At 52.6% G+C, this 19644-nt stretch overlaps 1 protein-coding gene across 23 annotated transcripts in view; it reads right to left on the reverse strand.

The window, feature by feature from the left end:
• The window catches only part of PRKAG2 (protein kinase AMP-activated non-catalytic subunit gamma 2), a 280128-nt gene that overhangs the window by 181841 nt on the left and 78643 nt on the right, over positions 1 to 19644 (reverse strand). For 18 of the 23 annotated variants that reach the window (XM_070264151.1, XM_023638732.2, XM_023638733.2 and 15 more), the window contains one exon: positions 16954 to 17233. The exons of 4 other annotated variants lie outside the window; for them this stretch is intronic. In XM_070264151.1, the coding sequence (XP_070120252.1) occupies positions 16954 to 17233 (280 nt within the window). Of the gene's footprint in view, positions 1 to 16927; positions 17234 to 19644 lie in introns of all 23 variants that reach the window. One more of the 23 variants, XM_070264164.1, reaches the window with a different exon arrangement.

Here is a 19644-nt window from a genome sequence, read left to right on the forward strand (position 1 = left end):
TAAAAGGCTCTCTCCTTGCATTGTCTCCCAGACAGTCAGATGGTTCCCACGGGGTCTGAGGCCCCTCGAGACACCCCTCCCCCGACAGTTCTCACCCCCATGTTCACACCATTCAGTTTAATGGTTGTGTATACATTCTTTTGCATTAGTAATATATGTAAATATTTAATCTGTCTATGCCAAGTGGCCACTCCAGGTGGCTGTCGGGGCCTCCCGGGCAGGAGTGGGCTACCTCGAGGACTGGACTGATAGTGCTCGGTATCTCTGCCAGTGTCGGAACAGCATGGCCAGCCCCCATCCTAAGGTTGGCCCTGCCTAACCTCGTGATGAGGATCCTGCGTCTGCTGCTCAGCATCTCAGCACTTCACTGTGTTCATCAGGGGAGGAGAGCCACACAGATGAGTCCAGAAGACGAGTGGATGTATACGAGAAGAAAACGTGTGAGAGAAAAGAAAATCAGGAACAGGAGGCCAGAGGGAGGGGTGAGAGGGGCAGGCTGGAGTTTTGGAGAGAGTGAAAAGTGTGATGTCTGGACGGGAGAAGCAAGCGGCTGTCTGTCCTGCAGAGGGGCTGGGAAGGGAAGGTTTTGAGGTGTTTTGTAGGATGAAATTCCCCTGCTGGCCACTGACCCTCAGCTTCTTGGAAAGGCTTCAGGAGTTTCTTTGAGGGGAAGCTTCTAGGAGAGGAAACAGGCTCCACTCTATTCCGGCTGTGTCCTTGTCCTCCCCCTGCCTGTCTCCCATCACCCGTCTGCTCTCCTCCTCTCACGATCTCTTCCTCCCATCACGCCCCAGGAAGGCTCGTGATCCCCACACCCCCACCGCCCTCTCTGCCTCTCGTTCATCAGCACCAGCTACGCAGGGCCCCGGGCCTCCTCTGAGAGGGAAGACCAAACCCACCCATGTGCAGGGCATGCAAATGATGCTCAACAAGCATTCATTAAACACAGGAATCCACAAATGAGGAAGCAGAAGGCTGGACCAGATGTCAGGGATGTCCTAGAGCCAGTTCCTTCCAATGGAAGCGCCACCAAAGTTTCACTAGGAACCTCTCTGCATCCTGTCACCAGTGCTGGGGGTGCACCTGGATGGACCTGTCACCGCATCCCAGGTACCAAGCACGGCCCCCGGTGCATGCATCACTCAGCAGTGTTCACCAGGGGGCTGGTACCCTGCTGTTGGTTCTCACTCCCACTCCTCATGGGTCTCCTGCTCTGCTGGGCACACAGGGGGCTGAGCCTGCAGCTGTGAATCCCAGGCTCTCTTCTCAGCTGGCTTCTGGCTGGGGGGGAGGGAGAGGCCACGGGCAGCATCTTTGGCTGTGGCTGCAGCCCCTCTGGCTCCTGATCCTGCCAGACAGACCAACCATGGCTCCTGGTTCCAGCTTCCACAGTCACCCCTGGGTGCCCCCATCCTCTGTGCTGCCCTCCTCCCTTTGCCCCTCCCACCCAGGGAGGGAGAGGGCTTGCCACCAGTCTCTGGTTGACCTCCCTGACTCTTACTTGTCTTTTCAGCCCCTCTCTCACCTTTATAACCATATAGTCATTACGTTCCATCTGTTTTAAATTCTTAGAGTGGTTCCGTCCCGCTGGTAGGATCCTGACTGACAGGTGACGTGAGTACCTCTTTAAGAAAAGACTGGGGCGGTGTCAGCACAGAGGGGCTGCAGAGTAACCGGCCTCGAATGCTGGGGACGCAAATCCCTGAGTCTGACCCCACTGCATCTTTCTTTAGGTGCAGTCAGCCCTGTAGACACTCTCAGGCTGGTGGGCTCCTGGCATGGGGTGGTCTGCAGGCCAGCCGAGGCAGGCAAGCCGTTGGCCTATGAATGGAAGACTTGGAGGCGCTGAATTAAAGTCTTTAGAAGCCTGAGTTCATTCCTCCACGCACAGTACAAAACCTTTGGCATTTTATGAGAAAACAGACTTTTATTTGAAAAATAAACTCAAGTTGCCAGGAGAGAAAAGAAGAGCTGTCTATGACCCAATACAGAGATGGTGTGAAAGGACCAGGAGTTTTACAAGTTAAATAAACTTCTCTGGAAAGCTCATTTGAATTTCAAATGGCTCTCAGAACATCCTCTGATCCAGAGCCACAGACGAAGGAGCTGGGTTTACAGAACTGAGATGTTTACAAAACTAACCTACTCTCGGCTCACAGTCATCCGTGGTGGAATCTTAGTATTTAACTACAAACAGAAAGTTAAATGTAACTGGGTGTTCAGAGAACCCATGACCTCGGCCACAGTTGTGAGCCGGTCTTAGAAACAGTTCCAACATCAACCATTCCACATCTCTGGCAAAGACCCAGATCTTCCTTCCACCCCACTGATTCTCTGTGCCCTAAAAGTTCCCAGCCAGACGCGCTTCGCAGGCGTTCCAAACCCATCCTGCTGTTTGTGACCATCTAGGGCGGTGTTTTTCCCAGTGCAGTCACGCCCCCTACCCCTGCCCCACCACCAAACCAATGGTGTGGGTCAGATACAACGTGCTTTCAAAACAAACGAGAGCCGAATAGAAACAGAATATATACGCCAGAGTACATAATGTTTCACGAGAAATGGGTATGTGTGTATGTGCTGGATCACGACACAAAATGTATTTCTTACCACAGGCTGCAGTCAAAAAAGTTTTAAACCCCTGCTGAGATGAAGCTACACTTGATGAGGCCTCATCTTACTGCCCCAGGGCTGATACAAACTCCCTGGGCCCCAGGGTATGCCTCCACCTTTTTCTTCCTGCTTGTCCTTCAGACACCAGGTCACCACCTAGGGCAGCCCTTAGTGGAATCAGGGTCGGTGGCTGGCCAGGTCAGCGATTTTCAACACCTGTTTTCTAGCAGGACAAAGATAATGTCCCAGTGCCCAGCGGGGCTGACCTCTATCAGCAGCGGTCACTCGGTGTGGACAGCTGCCCAAGTAGGACAAGATGCCATTTCTTGCTCAGGGAGGCCAGCTGGAAACGCCACCCTCTCTCACCGCTGAGAGCCATCACCACGTGGTCGCGGGCTTCTGGGAAGACAACCGCTTCCAAAAAGTATCTGTCGCACCTGGTTTTGATGCTAGAAACCCCTTCTCAGTTGTACACCGAATGTGTCAACTACCCCTGAACCTTTGCCAGAACCTTCCCTGAAAGGTGGTTTTGGTCTGAGGGTGGCAGGAAAAGCATAAGAGCCCGCCAGCTCTCAGGGCCAGGAGCCAACGAGAGGAAGACGACAGAAGGAGCCCCTTCACAGTGCGACAAGGGCCAGCCCTTTGCTTGCAGGTGACAAGAGCCTCCCATCCTCCATCCAAACACACGTGCATGTCCAGGTGCATTCTCAGCCCAGAGCCCAGGGAGGGCTTCCGGACTGGCTGCCCTTCCCAGGTGGGCACCGTCAGAGGCCTGGGGGCTTGTGTTGCTCAAGGCTCTGACTGGCTCTGGGGGACCCTGGGAGAGTGTGGGGATGTAACACGCAAGCACATGAAACACTGAACACTCGATTTCCCCAGGACAGAAGGGAAGAGACGTGTCTCACCAGCGAACACAGGCTGTGCAGGTGCTCAAAGTGACAGTCCTGTGTCAGGGCTCTGGCAGGCTGCCCCAGGCAGGTAAGCTTTCTGGAGAAGGCAGGGCTTGAGGAGGTCTCAAAGGAGGCGGGAGACCATCAGAATTGAACTCCAGGTCCCTTCCAGTGGCCCCAGCTGGTCCCACCACTTCCATGTTTACCATCTCTCTCTGCACAGTAGCCAGGCTGATCCCTCCAGAGTGTAAGCCATTCCCTCAGCAACACCTTCCAATGGCTTCTGGATCACTCCATGAAAACCTGGAATCCTGGCCTGCACGGCCCTACTCCACCTCTCTGATGTCACCACCCTTCCCCTCCCCCTCAGTTCTAGCCACACTGACCTGCTCCCTGAAGCCTCAGAGCCTGCCCCTGCCTCAGGACATTGGCACTGCTCTTCCCTCTGCCAGGCATGCGCTGCCCCACACATCCACCTGGCAGCTTCCTGGCTCCATCCTATCCCTGCTCCATGCCTCCTCATCAGCTTTCCTGATGGTCCCACATAAAGCAGCACCAGACCCTTATCTCTCATTTTTATTTGTACCATGCAACATTTTTGTGCACGTGATACATTTGTCTTCTCTTCTCCCCTCCCTAGAACGCGATCCCCACGAGGGCCGGGCCTCACTTGTCCACGGCTGTACCCCAGCGCCTGGCACACAGCAGGGTCTCCTTAAATACTGACGGAACAAACGTATACGATGTGCGAGAGAGTCTCTAAGAGGCCTGGTGGGGCTGGTCAGGCGGGAGATGGACCCGTCTACTTTGCAACAGCAGCTCTTCTCTTTGGGAGGTGCATTTGAAGGTGACATCCCAGGCTGGAGAAACCAAGCATGGACAGGGTCCTGCATCCTTCCCCTGGGCAGGGCCAGCCTGCCGCTGGCATGAGGCTCAGCACGTGAGGCTGTATCGCCCCCTAGTGGCCACTCGGCCACAAAGCCAGAGAAGCCCCAGGAGTTTGGGGAGTCTGGCAGCCCTGTTCAGGGGCCCCAGGGCTACTCTCCATCCCCCATCTTTCTGTGAGAATCAGATTCAAACGAACGTTCAGCATAGGAGGTGAAAAGTGGATACACACTAAGCCCATCTTGTCTTGCCTGAGAACGTTAACACGGATCCTTCCTCCTGCTCTGGGGTTCCAGGTCCACAACTGCCCCAGGCCTTGGGCTCTAGTGGGGACCCCCAGCCACCCCTTCAGAGACTCTGGAGTCAAGGACTAGGGGGAATGTCTCAAAATAACATTTTTGAAAAAAGGAAGCTAAGCGGAAGCAGTGGCACAGAGAGAACACAGAAAAAGTGAGTTTACCGAAGGCAGAGCTCAGACCCCGCTCAGACCCCACTCAGACCCCACTCAGACCCCACGGAAAGCCGGCCCAAGAAGCTCGCCTCTTTGCTGCACAGAGAAAAGCTGGGCTGACCCCCATGAGGCGGCCTCTGCTAATCTGCCTGGAGGCCTCCGACGGCTCCTTCGCTGGCTCAGTCACGGTCACCTCATCAGAGGAGACGTCCCTCACCGTCCTAGTCCTACACGAAGCAGTGCCTGCCCTGTCTGGGCTTTGACCCACCTTGTATTCCCTTCATAGCACGATGGGGGGTCGGTGGGGGCGGTCTTTAAAATTTTTTCTTTTTAGTCTGCACCTGGCGGACTCCTTGCATTTTCTTGGTGAGGTACAGGTGCCTGGTTCACCCTGAGGCCAGCGGCCCTGAAGCCAGCACTTGTCCACATGCGACAGGGTAATTCCAGCTGAATCAGACCAACTACAGCACGGGCCCTGGAGCTGGCCCTGGGTAAAACCGGGTTCTCTTAGGAAGAAAGAGGGGGAGCGGCTCTCGGATGGGTTATCAGAGTCCGCCATGCACTCAGTAAGGAGCAAACTGTGAGCCCGAATAAACGTAACTGACCTGGGGGAGGAAGGGCCAAGGGGCAGGGGTGGCAGAGAGAAAGAGGAAGGTGCTGTGCACGGTGGCGAGGGCGGTGGGCCCTGCCCGTGTCTCCTGAGCTGGAGATGCCTCTGCAACAGGCAGGAGGCATTTCTAAGACTGTGCCTAGCGGATGAAGAAGGCGTAGCTATCGGACGGTATTTACACAGAGGAAGACCCACACTGTAAGATATGTATGGATGTGTAAGGAGCAAACAGGCAGGCACTGGAAAGATGGTGCAGGTAGCTCTTCAGGGCCCCAGAGGAGCCACCGCTGTGAGACAGGAGTGCTAATTCAGTGAGGTCAGAGGGGCAGATCGAGTCTGCTCAGGAGCAAAATCCAGGGTGCCACTTCCTTGGGAAAGGAACAATGACAAACTTTGCTTAGCACCCACTGCATTCAAAGCAGACTAGCTCATGCACACTGACTGTCACTCTCAAGCAATGTGACCTGGAACAAGTCACCTGCCTCGTGTCAGGGATAAACAGCTGCCTTGCAGGGTTGCCGTGAGGCGAATGCATGCTCTGAGCTTGCAAAGTTGAACTTGAGCTCCCACAAAGAGCTAAACGCTGAGGGGCTGCAGGAAGGCAGGACCCTCGTGCTACCTTAAGAGATTTGCTTTATGGCACAAACAGGATGGTCACGTACATACTGAGCAGTACAACTCACCGAATAATCCAGAGGGGGCCAGATGGCTGACTCGGGGTGATGGCAGTTCTGGGAGGACAGACAGCCTCATCAGGGTCATGAGGACAAATGGAAGGTGTCTCTCAAAGCAAAAACCCAGCAGTCCAATGGAGAACAAGAGCCAGAGCCGGACTCCAGCGTGTGCCCCTGGCCCATCACGACCCGCCCGTGCACCTGTCAGTCCCCTCACCGGCTCCTTGCCTCTCAGCCTACAAATGCACTCAGGTCTCCCCTATCTTGAAGCAAACAAGCCAGTCCAAAACTCCCATTAACTTCAACCCATCCACTCGCTCCCACTTTCCTTTCCTTTGTCAGGATAGACTCAGTTATGCCACAGTAAGAAATGAGCCCCCAATTCTCAATAGTTTGACTGAAAAAGGGTTTTTCTCTTGCTCAACTCACAGTCCCGCACAAGGAAGGCACCCGGCCCTGGCTGCTCCCCACCAGGGCGACAGACCTGGGCTGCTTGCATCCTGCATCCTCATCACCTCGGCTCTCTTCCCTCCAGCCAGGTAGATGCAGAGTAAAGAACTCACATCAGCTCTTAACTATCTCGGGCAGGAAGTGACGTCCTGTGCTCTGCGCCCTGCGGCGCCCCCCACCCCCACCACCACTTTGGTTGAAGCCTCATCACCTGGTCCCAACCCAGCTGCAGGGAAGGGCTGGGAGGGGCAGAGGAGCAGGTGGCTATTGATGAGCACCAGGATTCCACCATACCCTCCTTCACCTTCCCTTCTGACCCAAACACCTGAAAGAAGGCCGGTGTCCCCAGTTCCTTGCTCCCACCCAATCCTCAGGCCACTAATGCACTTTCTTTGCCTTCCCAGCTCCTGAAACTGCTTTCTCGAAAATTACCAATGCTTCCACGGTGGGGCCACGAGGAACTGGAAGCAGCCAAGATGGCTTCACGTTTTCCTTCCCGACTGGAAAGAGCCGGGGGCATCTGAGTCATGTGGAAGCTTCCCTCGCTGGAAGTACTCTTGGGATGCAAAGATCATGGGCCAAACTGGCTTATGAATCTCGGTTTCCTATCTATTAATTGGTGTCACTTTCCTGTGCAAGGTCACTATATCGGTTTTCTGCAGCTACTCGTGAGAAAGTACCACAAACTGGGTACATCAGAAACGTACTCCTTCTCAGTCTGGAGGCCAGAAGTCTGAAACCGAGGGGCCAGCAGGGCTGCGCTCCCTCTGAATCCTTCCTTGCTCTTCCGGCTTCTGATGGTTGCTGGCAACCGTCGGCGCTCCTCAGCTGGTGGACGCATCACTCTGGTCTCTGCCTTTGTTGTCACATGGCCTTCTCCCTGTGTGTGTCTGTCTTCACACCGCACCTTCTTATCAACCAGCCATACTGGATTAGGGTCCACCCTATTCTAGCATGACTTTATCTTAACTAAACACATCTGCAATGGCTTTATTTCCAAATACGGTCATATTCAGAAATACTAAAGGGTAGGACTTCAACATATCTTTTTTTGAGGCAACACATTTAAACCCATAACAGTTATAAGGATTAAATAAAACTGTATATTTTTATAACCTACCTAACAGTGCCTGAAATGAATTACCTATCTCGCCTAATTCCCCAACTAGCCCTGGCCTGATAACTTGAGTGTAACTCCTTGCTCTGGGCCCCCTGCATTCCTGACCCGGCCCTGACGCTGACTGCAGTGCAGCGCGACCCCACAAGTGCCTTCCTAACCAGGCCGGCCGGTCCAGCCGCTGGTTCTTTTGAACGTGTGTGTGTGTGCAGAGTTACAGGGTATCAACGCGCCTCCAGGAGCTGGAATGAACAGCAGTTTCAGGCTCAACTTCACCTCCTTTCCTGCGACAGCATGTGAAGAGCAGGACACGGGAGCACCAAACAGAATAGTCGGCCCACACCAGTCTCCAGAAAGAACCCAGGGAGCCTCAGGGTGAAGGTGGGGAAGCCGCTCGGTGGGGCAGAGTCTTTGTTCCTCCAGCATCGCTTCTGGCAAACTTCGTCTCCTTTTAATGGGGGGGAAGGGGGTTGCCGGGGGCTTGCAAGACTTGTCAAAAGGAGAAATCCTGGAGCAAACGATGGTGAGTGGGAAGCTGGGGGGCGGTGTCGGGTGGCAGGGGAGGCCACAGGATATTCAGTTCCCAGACGCCTGCCTCCTCCTCCTCCCAGTCGCAGGACTGCTCCCCCTCAGGTGTCTGCATTTGATTCTCTTCCAAACCAGGCCTCTGCCGATCCACTGAGTCAGGGCGGCAGCCCGTGAAGGCCTGTCTGCAGGCGTCCCAGAGGAGGGAGCAGAGCCAGGTCCCTTCCGTGTCTGCACTGGGACTCTGCCGGCCTCAGACTAAGCCTCTGAGCTTAAACCGTTCAGAGGGGAGAGAAAGGGCCCACGATCCCCTAAGAACCTTCCACTACCGTTTGTGAAAGGTGTTGGAGAAGCCGGTGTTCAGCGGGCAGTGCGCCAGGGTGGCCGGGCCAGTTAACAAGGTCGCGATACTTTTGCATCAGTCAGTGAACAGCCACAGCCCAGAGACCACCCTGCCCCTCCTGGGATGTCCACCAACCCCACCTTACAGCAAAAAAGGTTACCCCAGAAGGGAACCCCTGGGACAAGGGTGCCTCTGGTACTAAGGCCAGAACCCCATCTGTCCCCAGAGGTCAGCTGCTGGGCCTTACTGGCTGGTAAGTCTTTTGAATATCATCCCAAGTTAGATAGCCATTGAGGGGTGTGAGGAAAAGGGACAGAAGCGACATTAGTGCCAACGCCTGGGTGCTGGTTTGCGACTTCTCCGTGTCAACACCTCAGAGCTGCTTCAGGACAAGCAGCGTGTGCTCCAGCTCCTCGCTGGCCCCACTTTGCTCACTGGGACGCAAAGAGAAAGGAAAAGAAGATCCAGGTTGAAAAAGTATTCTGTTAAGTTTTTAATGCTTCGCTCTACATTAGGAGTTGAAGCAGGAGAAGCACCAACTCCCCACAACCCTCACCATGTGATGGCGAGATCGCATCAGGACCCTCCTGAAACAGCACACGGCAGAGGGAAGCGGGAGGAGCCGAAACCAGGTGCTGAGCACCCAGACGCCGACGCGCCCTGCACCCTGGAGAAGCCAGGGGCGTCCCGTGCAGAGGTGGGTCTGCGCTCAGAGCCTGCCCCAAACTTCCAAAGCTGATTTACAATTAATGAGAAAAGCAGCTTCTTTACGGTGATTTAGCATTTCTACTATTACATCTTGGCTTTTAACCCAAAACATTATTGACCCAAAGAGATCTCTTTACAGAAAGAAAACCATCCTCAAAAGACAAATCACCAAGAATAGTCTAAAGACTGGATGATGGCTCTGGAGGCAGTTCTCAAAGACGAACAAAAATGTGAAGAATTCCTGTTCCTTATTGTTGAAGGAAGAACAAAGTGTCCAGAGTTGGCATTCAGACTTCCTTGTGTCAAGACGACCAGCTTTCCTAGGTCCTGCCAGGCCCGAGGAGTCCAGGCGGAGGGGAAGCAGGCCTCACTCTCTTTCGAATCTCCCATCACCACCAGGTACAAATCGTGCCAACACAGTGCGAACGTGAACTGCCTGACCACCTTGTCAACTTCCCGGGACAACTCCACAAGGAAGTGACCAGGACCCGATTTACCTGGAGGCTGGTGTTTATTTGAGGCTCAGTGGCTAGGGCTTCAGATATCCAATTTCATAATCCAAAAATCATTCTTGGGATCAAGCCAAAGTAAGGTCTTTGTTTCCGATGGAAATGTAAATAATCCTGAGAGAAACATCTCAGGAACAAAACGCACACTTTTTTTTTTTCTTTTTTTTCCTCCCAGAAGGTTTGGATAGGAGCCTGGGAGATAAAATCTTGAATCCAAAGAAGAAAGAGGAATTCTTCTAGAAATGTCAGGGAGGTGAGATCTGGGCTTTCTAAGTTAAAATGACTAACATCAAAGTTCTCACCGGGTGAGAGAATCGACCTAATGCTACAATTCCCTGTCAAGGGAAGCGGTTTATAGACCCTGCATAAACGAATCTCACCCGGGTTCAAAAGCATATTTGAGAGAGTTAAAGTTTATGTCCTCATAATTCAGAGTCTGCCTTGTTCCACAAAGGATTTAAGGCACTTTACCAGGAGATAGAGAATACACCTGGATACCATAAAAGCAGGCCGGCCGAAGTGGTGAGACCCCCCCGCCCCGCCCCCACCGTGGGGCATGTGACCCGGACCAGGATGCTCTCCTGTCTGCAGATGGTGGAAACCATCTACCTGGGCTGGAGGCTGGGAGCTAACGGCAGAGTCCATGCCCCTGGGGCCAGTTGAGTGCCTCGCTCTGGCTGCGGCAGAGAGACTGGATCTAAGGCCTCCCCAGCGATTCCTATGCTGAATTTACTTCCAGGAGAAAGCGTGCCCCTTTGCCAGCAGAAGACAGGAATCCTGGAGAAAGATCACGGAGACCCCGCGCTCCAGAGAAACCCTCCCACCTGTGGCCACAGCTGCCAGAAGGTGGTGGGAAAGAATGAGCTATGCGGATGGGACGGAGTAGGATCTGCGCTGGTCCGCGCAGGTATGGGTCCTGTAGGAGCCTGAGATGAAGAATGAAAAGGGCTTGTCAGAAGGCAACTAAGAAACCACAGGCGGGGCTGGCAGCCCAGAGAGCAACCGCGGTCTGGAGGGTTGGTAGGCTCTTCCCTCACCCAGGCAGGGTGGATGCGATATCAAGCTCCCCAGGAGGTGGAGGGCGGGCCCTGATGATGGACGGACATCCGCCAACACCGGGAGCAGCTGGAGGCTGCGAGCAGCCAAGGATCTGGTTTTGGTGGCAGGCTCTCTTTCGTGTGGAGGCCAGGGGAAAGCTCTCCGCTGGCAGAACTCCCTGCCTGTGGCTGGAGAGGGAGCATCTGTCTTCACGCTCACGTTTTGGAAGTGATGATCTGTATGGGGTCCACTTTGGTTCGTCCTTCCTTTACTTTCTCTGATTTTTGTCATGCTTATCCGACCCATTGACACTTCCTGGTGAGCACAGGTGATGCCTTGTACTCAGAAGCAGCAGTGGCCTGAGTTTGAGAAAGCCTGGAAGTCACTGATGAATGTAAAAGACGTGTGGGATGCCTTCGAGGTGACAGGCACCGTTCTAGACACAGAGAAAAGAGCCCGGAACAAAAGTCCCCTCGCAGAGAGCTGACATTCTGGTGGGAAAGACGGACGAGTAAACAGATAATATTTCCTGTGGAGAAAACGCAAGGTAATGCGGGAGATTGCTTCTCCTTCACACAGGCGCTGAAGGACCCCTTGAACGAGGGGGGTCCTCTCAGGAGGTCCTGAGGTTGAGAGGGGAGGGTGGGAGCTGGGGGTGGGGTTGTAGCCCCCAAACACAGTGATGCTCCTTTAAATGTGTCCTCTATCCCTTTCCCACTGTCCTACTCAGCACAGTCATGGGGCTTCAGGCTTTGGTTTCACGCTCCAAAACTCTCCCAAATCCTCTTTCTGGACCTTCGCTCAGCTGACCCTGATCCCATCATGCCTCTGTGCGCCTCTCCCTACACAGTCCTCTGCCTGTCGCACAGAAACCCATCCAGCTCTTCTCCACCCAGCTCAACGCACAGAAGCTGTGAGGACCACGCCTGCAAACTTCCAGGGCCGGCGGGAAGGGCCATGAAGATCGGCATCACATTTATAAACATAGTTTCTGCACTCTTTACAAAGGCCTGACACCCCGAGTTTAAGATATTCACCCATTTTGGGGGACATTTTTAAAAACATTGAAAGCCTTGTTCCATGTGGAAATTATTTTGGTGTAAGGAATGAGCAAGGAACCACCTCTATGTTTCTTTTTCCTAAACGGCTAGCTAGTTGTCCTATCACTAGCTTATATGTTGCTAAACTCCACTCCTTTAAAGCAAAGTCTTAGCATCTGGGTTAAAAGTGGATTCAGGAGTTAGACCACCTGAGTTCAAGTCTTGGTTCTACCACTTACCAGCTGTGTGGGCTTTGCACAATGACGTACCCACTCTGTGCCTCAGTTTTTGCTTTGATGAAAACGGTAAAAATACTACTTCATGGAGTTTTTATGAAGATTAGAACAATGACCACATACAATGCATTTAGAATGTACATAGTAGGCATTTATAATTATGATCAATGATTAGGGAGCAAAGTTTAGTAACGTGAAATTAAATCCTTCTTGAGGTCCTGCCTTGTTGACTATGCAAGATTGATTTTGCTTTTTAAAAGATTTCAATCTGATTATTTGCAGTTCACGCACATCCTGCCATGCACTTTCCTTTCCTCACCTCCAAAGGCAAGATCATCCCCTATCAAGTTGTAAAAAATCTTTTGGAGATAAAGATGAACCATTTTCTGGAAGCTTCTATGCCACATGGCCACTTATGACTTCTTGAGATACTAGACAAGGTCTAAACATTTTAGTCTCTGTGGGCCATATGGTCTCTGATGCAAGTGCTTGATCCTGCTGCTGCAGTGTGAAAACAGCTGTAGATGAGAGAAACAAATGGGCCGGACTAAATTCTGATACAGCTTAATTTACAAAAATGGGTGGTAGACTGGATTTTTTCCCCTGGGCTATAGTTTGCCAACCACCATACGAAAGGAAGAGGCAGAAAAGAGGGTTTGTGTTTTGGTTGGGGTGATTGACCCTGATCATCAAAGGGAAGTAGGTTTGCTACCACACAGAGAGGCTGGAAGGAGGCTGATGAAAACCCCAGAGTCCCTAAGACATTGAATCAACGTGCCACTGGACCAGTTGACCAGAGGTAAATATTAGTGAAAGACTGGTACCCTCCATACAGGCAGGCCCTCCAAGAGATAAGATCCTTCCAGAACAAGGGTCTGGTTCACTTCCCTGGGCAAAGAGCACCAGCCAGACTAGGTGCTTGCTGGTCCCAAGACCAGATGTAGCATCTGGAACTGCGGGCTCCATCTGTATCTCTTTCTCAATCTTAGAGCATCTGAAGGTCAAACTATCTCCTTTTTCTTTTTTATTTCCCCTTTGAAAAAGATCGTGATGACAATTTCTATCTTTCCTCTTTCTTTCCCTCTAATAACACACGACAGTGTGTTGGTCAAGCTTGGTATAGATCCATGTCACCTGGGGAGCTTGTTGCACCTTTAGATTCCACAGCCATCATGTAGGCCATAAGTCATGGATAGAAAGACAGGATGCAGACAGAACTGGAGGAGAAATGGGCATTGTCTTGAGACTGAGGACTCGGAAAACAGTCCATTGCAGCGACATCTTTAGTTGTGATGGTTGGACACGATGCTGGGTGGCCTCCCACTGGGGAAGCAGCGAGTACACTTACAACTGTATGTAGGGACTCAGCTTGATGAGGGCATCTTTGTAAAAATGGGATGTTGTGTGTGTGCATGCACGCTGGGCAGTGGGGGGCGGGGGAGGAGAGTGTTATAGGTGTCTGTTGGTTGCCAACTGGGCCTCTTCTCTGGGAACTTCCTGCCCACATCCTGGGTGAGTTCTCAGTTATTCTGCTTTGGCTGCATGGCCCTGCACCCCACCCCCCAATAACTGATGGTTCGATTAGCCCAATAACTGGGCTAATCAGATATCCTATAATGAGGAATTTAAAATGGTAAGTGGAGAGACACAAAGACTAGGAATTCTCTGGGTCTCTCGGAAAGATCTGCGAATTCTTGCTGCCAAGGCCCCCAGAGCCAGCCTGGATCCTTCCCTTTCTGGGTCCTGAGCTCTTCTCTGAATTCCATAAACACCCCCAAATCCTTCCAATAAACTGTCTTCCTTGTTTTAAACAAAGTGGTATGACAGTAAAAGGATGGGGACCAAAAATGGATTCAGAAATAAGGCTCAAAATGCAGCCCTCAATGCCCCTCATAAGAATTTGGTTCTAAGATTTCTAGCAGGCAGTGCGGGCAGGGAAAAGTGGCCCATTACATGATTAGTGTCCATTGCAGAGAAAAACGATCCAGTTGCTCAGAACTACAGCTATTCTGGGTACCAAGAGCGGACAGGAAATTCTCTCAGGGGCCTTGTGTAACAAACAATGTCTTCATGACCATCCTTCCAATGGACACAGCGAGTTTCACGGGCTGAGTCTTATAAACCCCTCCACATAGGCTCATGGCATTACTCTCAAGCTCAATTTTGTGAAATCAGTTCTGGGGTGGCAGGGAGCAATATACAGTCTGGGCACCTTGATCCAGGAATAGAGTCAAGTATGAGGAAAAGCAGATAGGTTGTATACCCTCCAAACAAGCCTCATGCCAAGCACAGGTGAGAATTCCAGCGGTGAGGAGCCTGGACGACCCTCCCAGCGCAGCAGTGCATGCAACAACTGGATGCAGACCTGGACCTTCCCCCCTCGTCAACCGCAGGGCTGGCTCCCATTTGGAGAAAGCCAAGGACCTGGGCTTGGTGGTTCAAGGGCAGGAGCACGGGCAGTTGTCCTGGGACCAGGCCTACCCTGGTCTGAGCAGCCCCTCCCAGAGAGCTTCTCTGAAGAAGCCAAGCTGCCCCCTCAACCTAATCAATCCTTGTCTTTATGAGCTGCCACAGCCATTCCACAGCCTTCCTGAGCCCAGTCTGCATCTGCCTAGCCAGATGGTGGAGAAGGGCCTTAACAAGCTCTGCCTACTCCAGCATCTTCCAAGACAGACCTTTCAAACTGGGTATTTTCTGGCCAAGGATATTGAAAGCCCTTTTAAAATACTGAACGGAAAAAAAGCAACAGGGACTCCTGCCGCCCAGAGAGCTGAAAGTGTGGCCCAAGTTCACTACCCAACATCCCACCTGCAGGCTCTCCCAGACCTCGCAGCCCCCGTATCTTGGCTGCTCCTTCCTGCCTTCAGAAACCACCCTGGTCTTAACAGGCTGACCACCCTTTGCCCGCAAGTCCTCGACATCCCCGCCAGTATTGTGAACTGCAGATCTTGGCTTTGCCTGTATAACCTGTGTACTGGGTTGGAGAGAGCCCCCCCAAAATTCATGCCTTTCCAAGAACCTCAGGATGTGACCTTATTTGGAAAGAGGGTCATTGCAGATGTAATTAACTGAGTTAAGATGAGGTCATCCTGGAGTAGGGTGGGCCCTTAATCCAATACGACAGTTGTCCTTATAAGAAGAGGAGAGAAACACACAGACACAGACACAGAAGGGTGAACACCACGTGACGATGGAGGTGGAGGCAGAGATTGGAGTGACGCTTTTACAAGCCAAGGGACACCAAGGACTGCCAGCAACACCAGAAGCTGAGAGAAAGGCCTGGAACACACTCTGCTCTAGACTCTTCATGGGGAGCACGGCCCTACTGACATCTTGATTTTGGGTTTCTGGCCTCCCAAACTGTGAGAGGATAAATTTCTGCTGTTTAAGCCATGCAGTGTGGGGTACTTTGTTACGGCGGCCCCAGGAGACTGATACAACAACTTGGTTCTGTTGTCTCCAGCACAAGCATGACACCACCTTTGTAGAAACAGGACACCCTGATGCAGGTCTGGTCCCATGTTCCTCCTCTTAGAGCCAGTGCATGATGGAGTATTGGAGAATTTCAGGATTTCTGTCAGAGAAACTGGAGAAGCTCTCGAGGGCATTAGGAAGTCAGTGCCAGGACATACTCCGTATCGGGCTTCATATATAGTTCCCAACTGTATGTCACCCAATGTCTGTGTGAGGACCACTTTGTCATATGACATTTGTGCATTTAGGTTCGCTCATCGTAGCGGATGGCTTTAGGAGTATTATAAACAGTGGCCCATACCACCAAAAAAATTTAAAGGAAGAAGAGAGCCGCCCCTTTCATTTTAAGTCCTAGAGACTGAAATTGCACCCTGGGGCCTAGCCTTACAGATCACGTATAGCTCTAACCCACAGGTGTTGAGTGCAAACACAGCCTAGAAAGACAGGGAGACAACCCCAACCTCTGTTACCCAGGCAAGTCTGTTTTCCAAACCATAGTCTTCCCGAATGGGAACTCTGCAGGTCATCAGCAAGAAGTGGAAAGAGTAGAGAGATGCACTAAGACACAGGAAAGGCCGAGCCAGCCCTGGTGGTTTAGTGGTTAAGAATCAGGGCTTTTACCACCATGGCCTGGGTTCATTTCCCAGTTGAGGAACCACACCACCCATCTGTCGGTTGTTGGCCTGTGGTGGCAGCTCACACAGAGAATTAAACTAACAACTAGGATACACAACCGTGCACTGAAGCTTAAAAAAACAAAAAAAGACATAGGAAAGGAGAAAATAAACTTTACGGTTTGGGTTTACCTTGTATATTTCCAGCTATGATCAATGGCGCTGAGTGGAGAATATTTTATCCTTAGGCCGCAAATACTCATGAGCCTTACGAACACACATTTCCTTCCCCTGTTTCTCTAGCAAATCACCCCCAGTTTCCCAGGGCCCAAAACAGAAAGTCAGGATTTGCCAGAAACAGGTGCCCTCAAATTCCCCAAATCTCAAGCCACGGGCCCTGGGGCCATGTTGGTTGGACTAGAGTGAGGTCTGGGCCTTAGCTTCACGCTGCTACTGTTTTTTAGAGAGGGCTGGAGGCCAATGTTTCATGTGGCTGTCCTTACAAGTCATACTGTGAGCATCCAGACGTTTACAGGTAACCCCCAGGCCATGCCATACCAGACGCATTAGTGTAGGAAAAAGTGACAGGTGGAAACCGACGCTGTTCTGGACGGAGATTTGTTCTCGGAGGATAGACACAGATATGTGGACTCAGCATCAAGTCCCTAACAGCCCCCCGGCCTGCTCCAGTGCCCTGCAGGTGGCAGTGCGGCCAAGTGGCCGTAGGAAGGTCCCCAGCAGGCCGGCACCCACCTGAAACAATAGCATCAATGTCTTACTTTTTCTGGAGCGGGAGAAGAACCTGATGCCCCCGGGCGAGGTAGACGGGTTGGAGTTGGGGGAAGACTCTTTGGACGAGGAGCGAAAGATCCCGCTGAAGCTCATGCGGCGAGGGGAGCGCGGCGGGGACTCCTGGTAGGAGAACGGGAACACAGTTTTGGGAGAGCCGGGGCTGGTCTTGGGCCTCACGGGAGCAGACACAGGGCTGGAGGGCCGGTGCTGGGGGCCCCTGGAGAAGAACCCTTTGGAGGGGCTGCCCGAGCTGAAGGGGCTGTCCGCCTGCAGAGAGACAGATAAATGATGAGGTCACTCTGAGTCCAGGCACTCAGACCTCAGACCTGTCACTATCCTACCTGTTCTCTGTCACCGAGCTGCTCCTCCACGGCACCCTGTCTGAGAAACAGTCCTAAGCTCTTCTACAAACAGAGGTGGCCACCAGTGGTCTGGGGGAAGCACCTGACCCAAGGATGGCCATCCACAGTCCGCAGGCTGGTCAGCACCGCCCAGAGGCCCATGGACCCCCGTCCAGCTCTCTGGAAGGGGCCTCCTGGAGGTGGGGAGGAGGACAGGAAAGGCAGTGGCGATGGTTCCAAACGACACACCTTCCCCTTTATCACGTCTGTGAGTCTGTCTCCAGGCCCTCACGTCTTGAGACCTCACATTTGTCCTTCTTAAGGTCTGACTATGCTAGAATAATGTTCTCTTGCCCTTCTTTGGAGGAAGAAACACAAATCACCAGGATCTGAAACACGGTGGGCCTGGGGCTCCATCCTGAGGGGACCCTGGTGCTAGGAGGTGATGAATTTTTCACCTCCAAGCTGCTTGGGCACTGGAATGACCAGGGCTGCTGACAGAGGTCTGGAAGAAAGTTAACAAGCTGAAAACCTCTGAGGCTTATTTATTGACGACTTGAAATTGTAGTTACGGTTTGAAAAGTGATTGGACTTGGTAACTTTAAGCCAAGGCCCCAACTCATAGACTTCGAGGAATATTGAACGTACCTTGGTGGTGTAGGAGCCTGAGGGCCTGGGTGTGACCCCAGCTCACCCTTCCCTGGGCCATCCCAGGTGTTACTCAGTCTTGCTAAGCCTCGGTCTCCTCTTGAGTAAAATGAGGAGTCAGCCGGCCACTCAGGGCCATCTGAAAGGACATGAGCACAGAACCCGATGGGTAGAAATTTTCCTCTGTACTTTACACTGCTGCCGTCTAACTGGTTAACCTGCAACCTAGGAGCTGGAAGGACCTCAGGGCTGACCCAGTTCTGCAGCAGGAAACAAGCGACTTGTCCACAGGGCTCTGGGGCAAGGATGAGGCCTGGGGAATCGTCCAGCACACTGAGACTCTAGGATGCCGCAGGGCTGGTAACCACAGGCGTGCTGAGAACATGGGCGAGAGCACCCCCTCAGAGTCGGCGCCTGGGTCCACAGTGGCCTCTGTCCGCTTGGGGTGCCTGCAGGACCCAGGACCCCTGTGAGTTCTTCCACCACCAGGGGGCGCCCCCAAACCGGGCTTGCAATTCCTTAAAGGACGCGATGCTCTCTCCGGGTGCCACCTTCAGTGCCCTCAACCACAAGTCCACTTCTCCCTGAGACTCTCCCCAGGATGCTGACGGGCCAGTGGGGCTGTAGGGAGGTGCACAGCCCTTCTCTGAGTGGGCCTCTGCACTGGGGGGGCGTGCACTACAACAGCCATATGACTCCAGCTCACCTCCTTAAAGAGAAGTTCAAGGTTTTCTTTTTCTAACAATTTAATAGGAAAGCATTTAGCCTGTCTGTCTCTAGACTATTCAGTTTTATCACCATCCCACCAACCTGTGGGACTTGAGCTTTCCGAAGCTTTTCCGAATCCTGAGCTAATTAACACGGAGAAGCTCTTCAAGTGGTGGGCTACGTGTGCCTGTGCACACAGGGTGGGAGGTGGCAGGAACAACACATACAAGCAATAGAGATGACCTACAGCGGGCTGGCACAATCAGGGATTCTGGACACAGAGACCAGAGTTTGAATCCTGGCTCAGTTTCCAGCAGTGTGGACGAGTGACTTAAGCTTCAGTGTCCTCATCTATCCAGTGGGGATACCAGGCCGATTCACAGCATTGTGAAGGTGACAGGAGAAACCACAGTGAAGCACCTGGCACAGTTCCTGGCACACGATAAGTACCTCACACATATTTAGTCAGCTCTCATCATGAACTTGGTACGAATAGATAGATCCTTGGTATTTATGGAACATCAGAGAGGCAGGGCTGAATACAGATGCCACGTGTGGTGCAACAACCTCATCCTTCTTTCAGGGGAAAGCACGAAGGCTCTTCAACAAGGGAATGGCACTGTCAGATCTATTTGGGGTAGACCATTCTGGTAGCCTCTCACCGTCACTCACTGAGGGCCACTGAGCCCAAAGCGAGAAGGTGCTGGCTGCCGGCAGAGTGAAGGTCACAAAGCTGGTAAGTGATGGAGTGGGACCTCAGGGCCCATGGCCTCAACCCTCACACCACATCCCTCCTGAGAGCAGCAGAAACAGCTGGGAGGGGAGGCAGCCTGGAAGACGTGAAATGGAAGAGGAGGCAGGGTCAGGTTCGAGGGCAGAGGCAGAGAGTCAAGCTGGGAACCGCTTGAGAGGCTAACCTACAGACGGCCTCCTTGCTTACTTGCTCGTCGTGCTGCACTTGAGCTGTGCTGGGGGAGGAGG

The sequence above is a fragment of the Equus caballus genome, chromosome 4, assembly GCF_041296265.1.
Source record: "Equus caballus isolate H_3958 breed thoroughbred chromosome 4, TB-T2T, whole genome shotgun sequence".
NCBI lineage: Eukaryota > Metazoa > Chordata > Mammalia > Perissodactyla > Equidae > Equus > Equus caballus.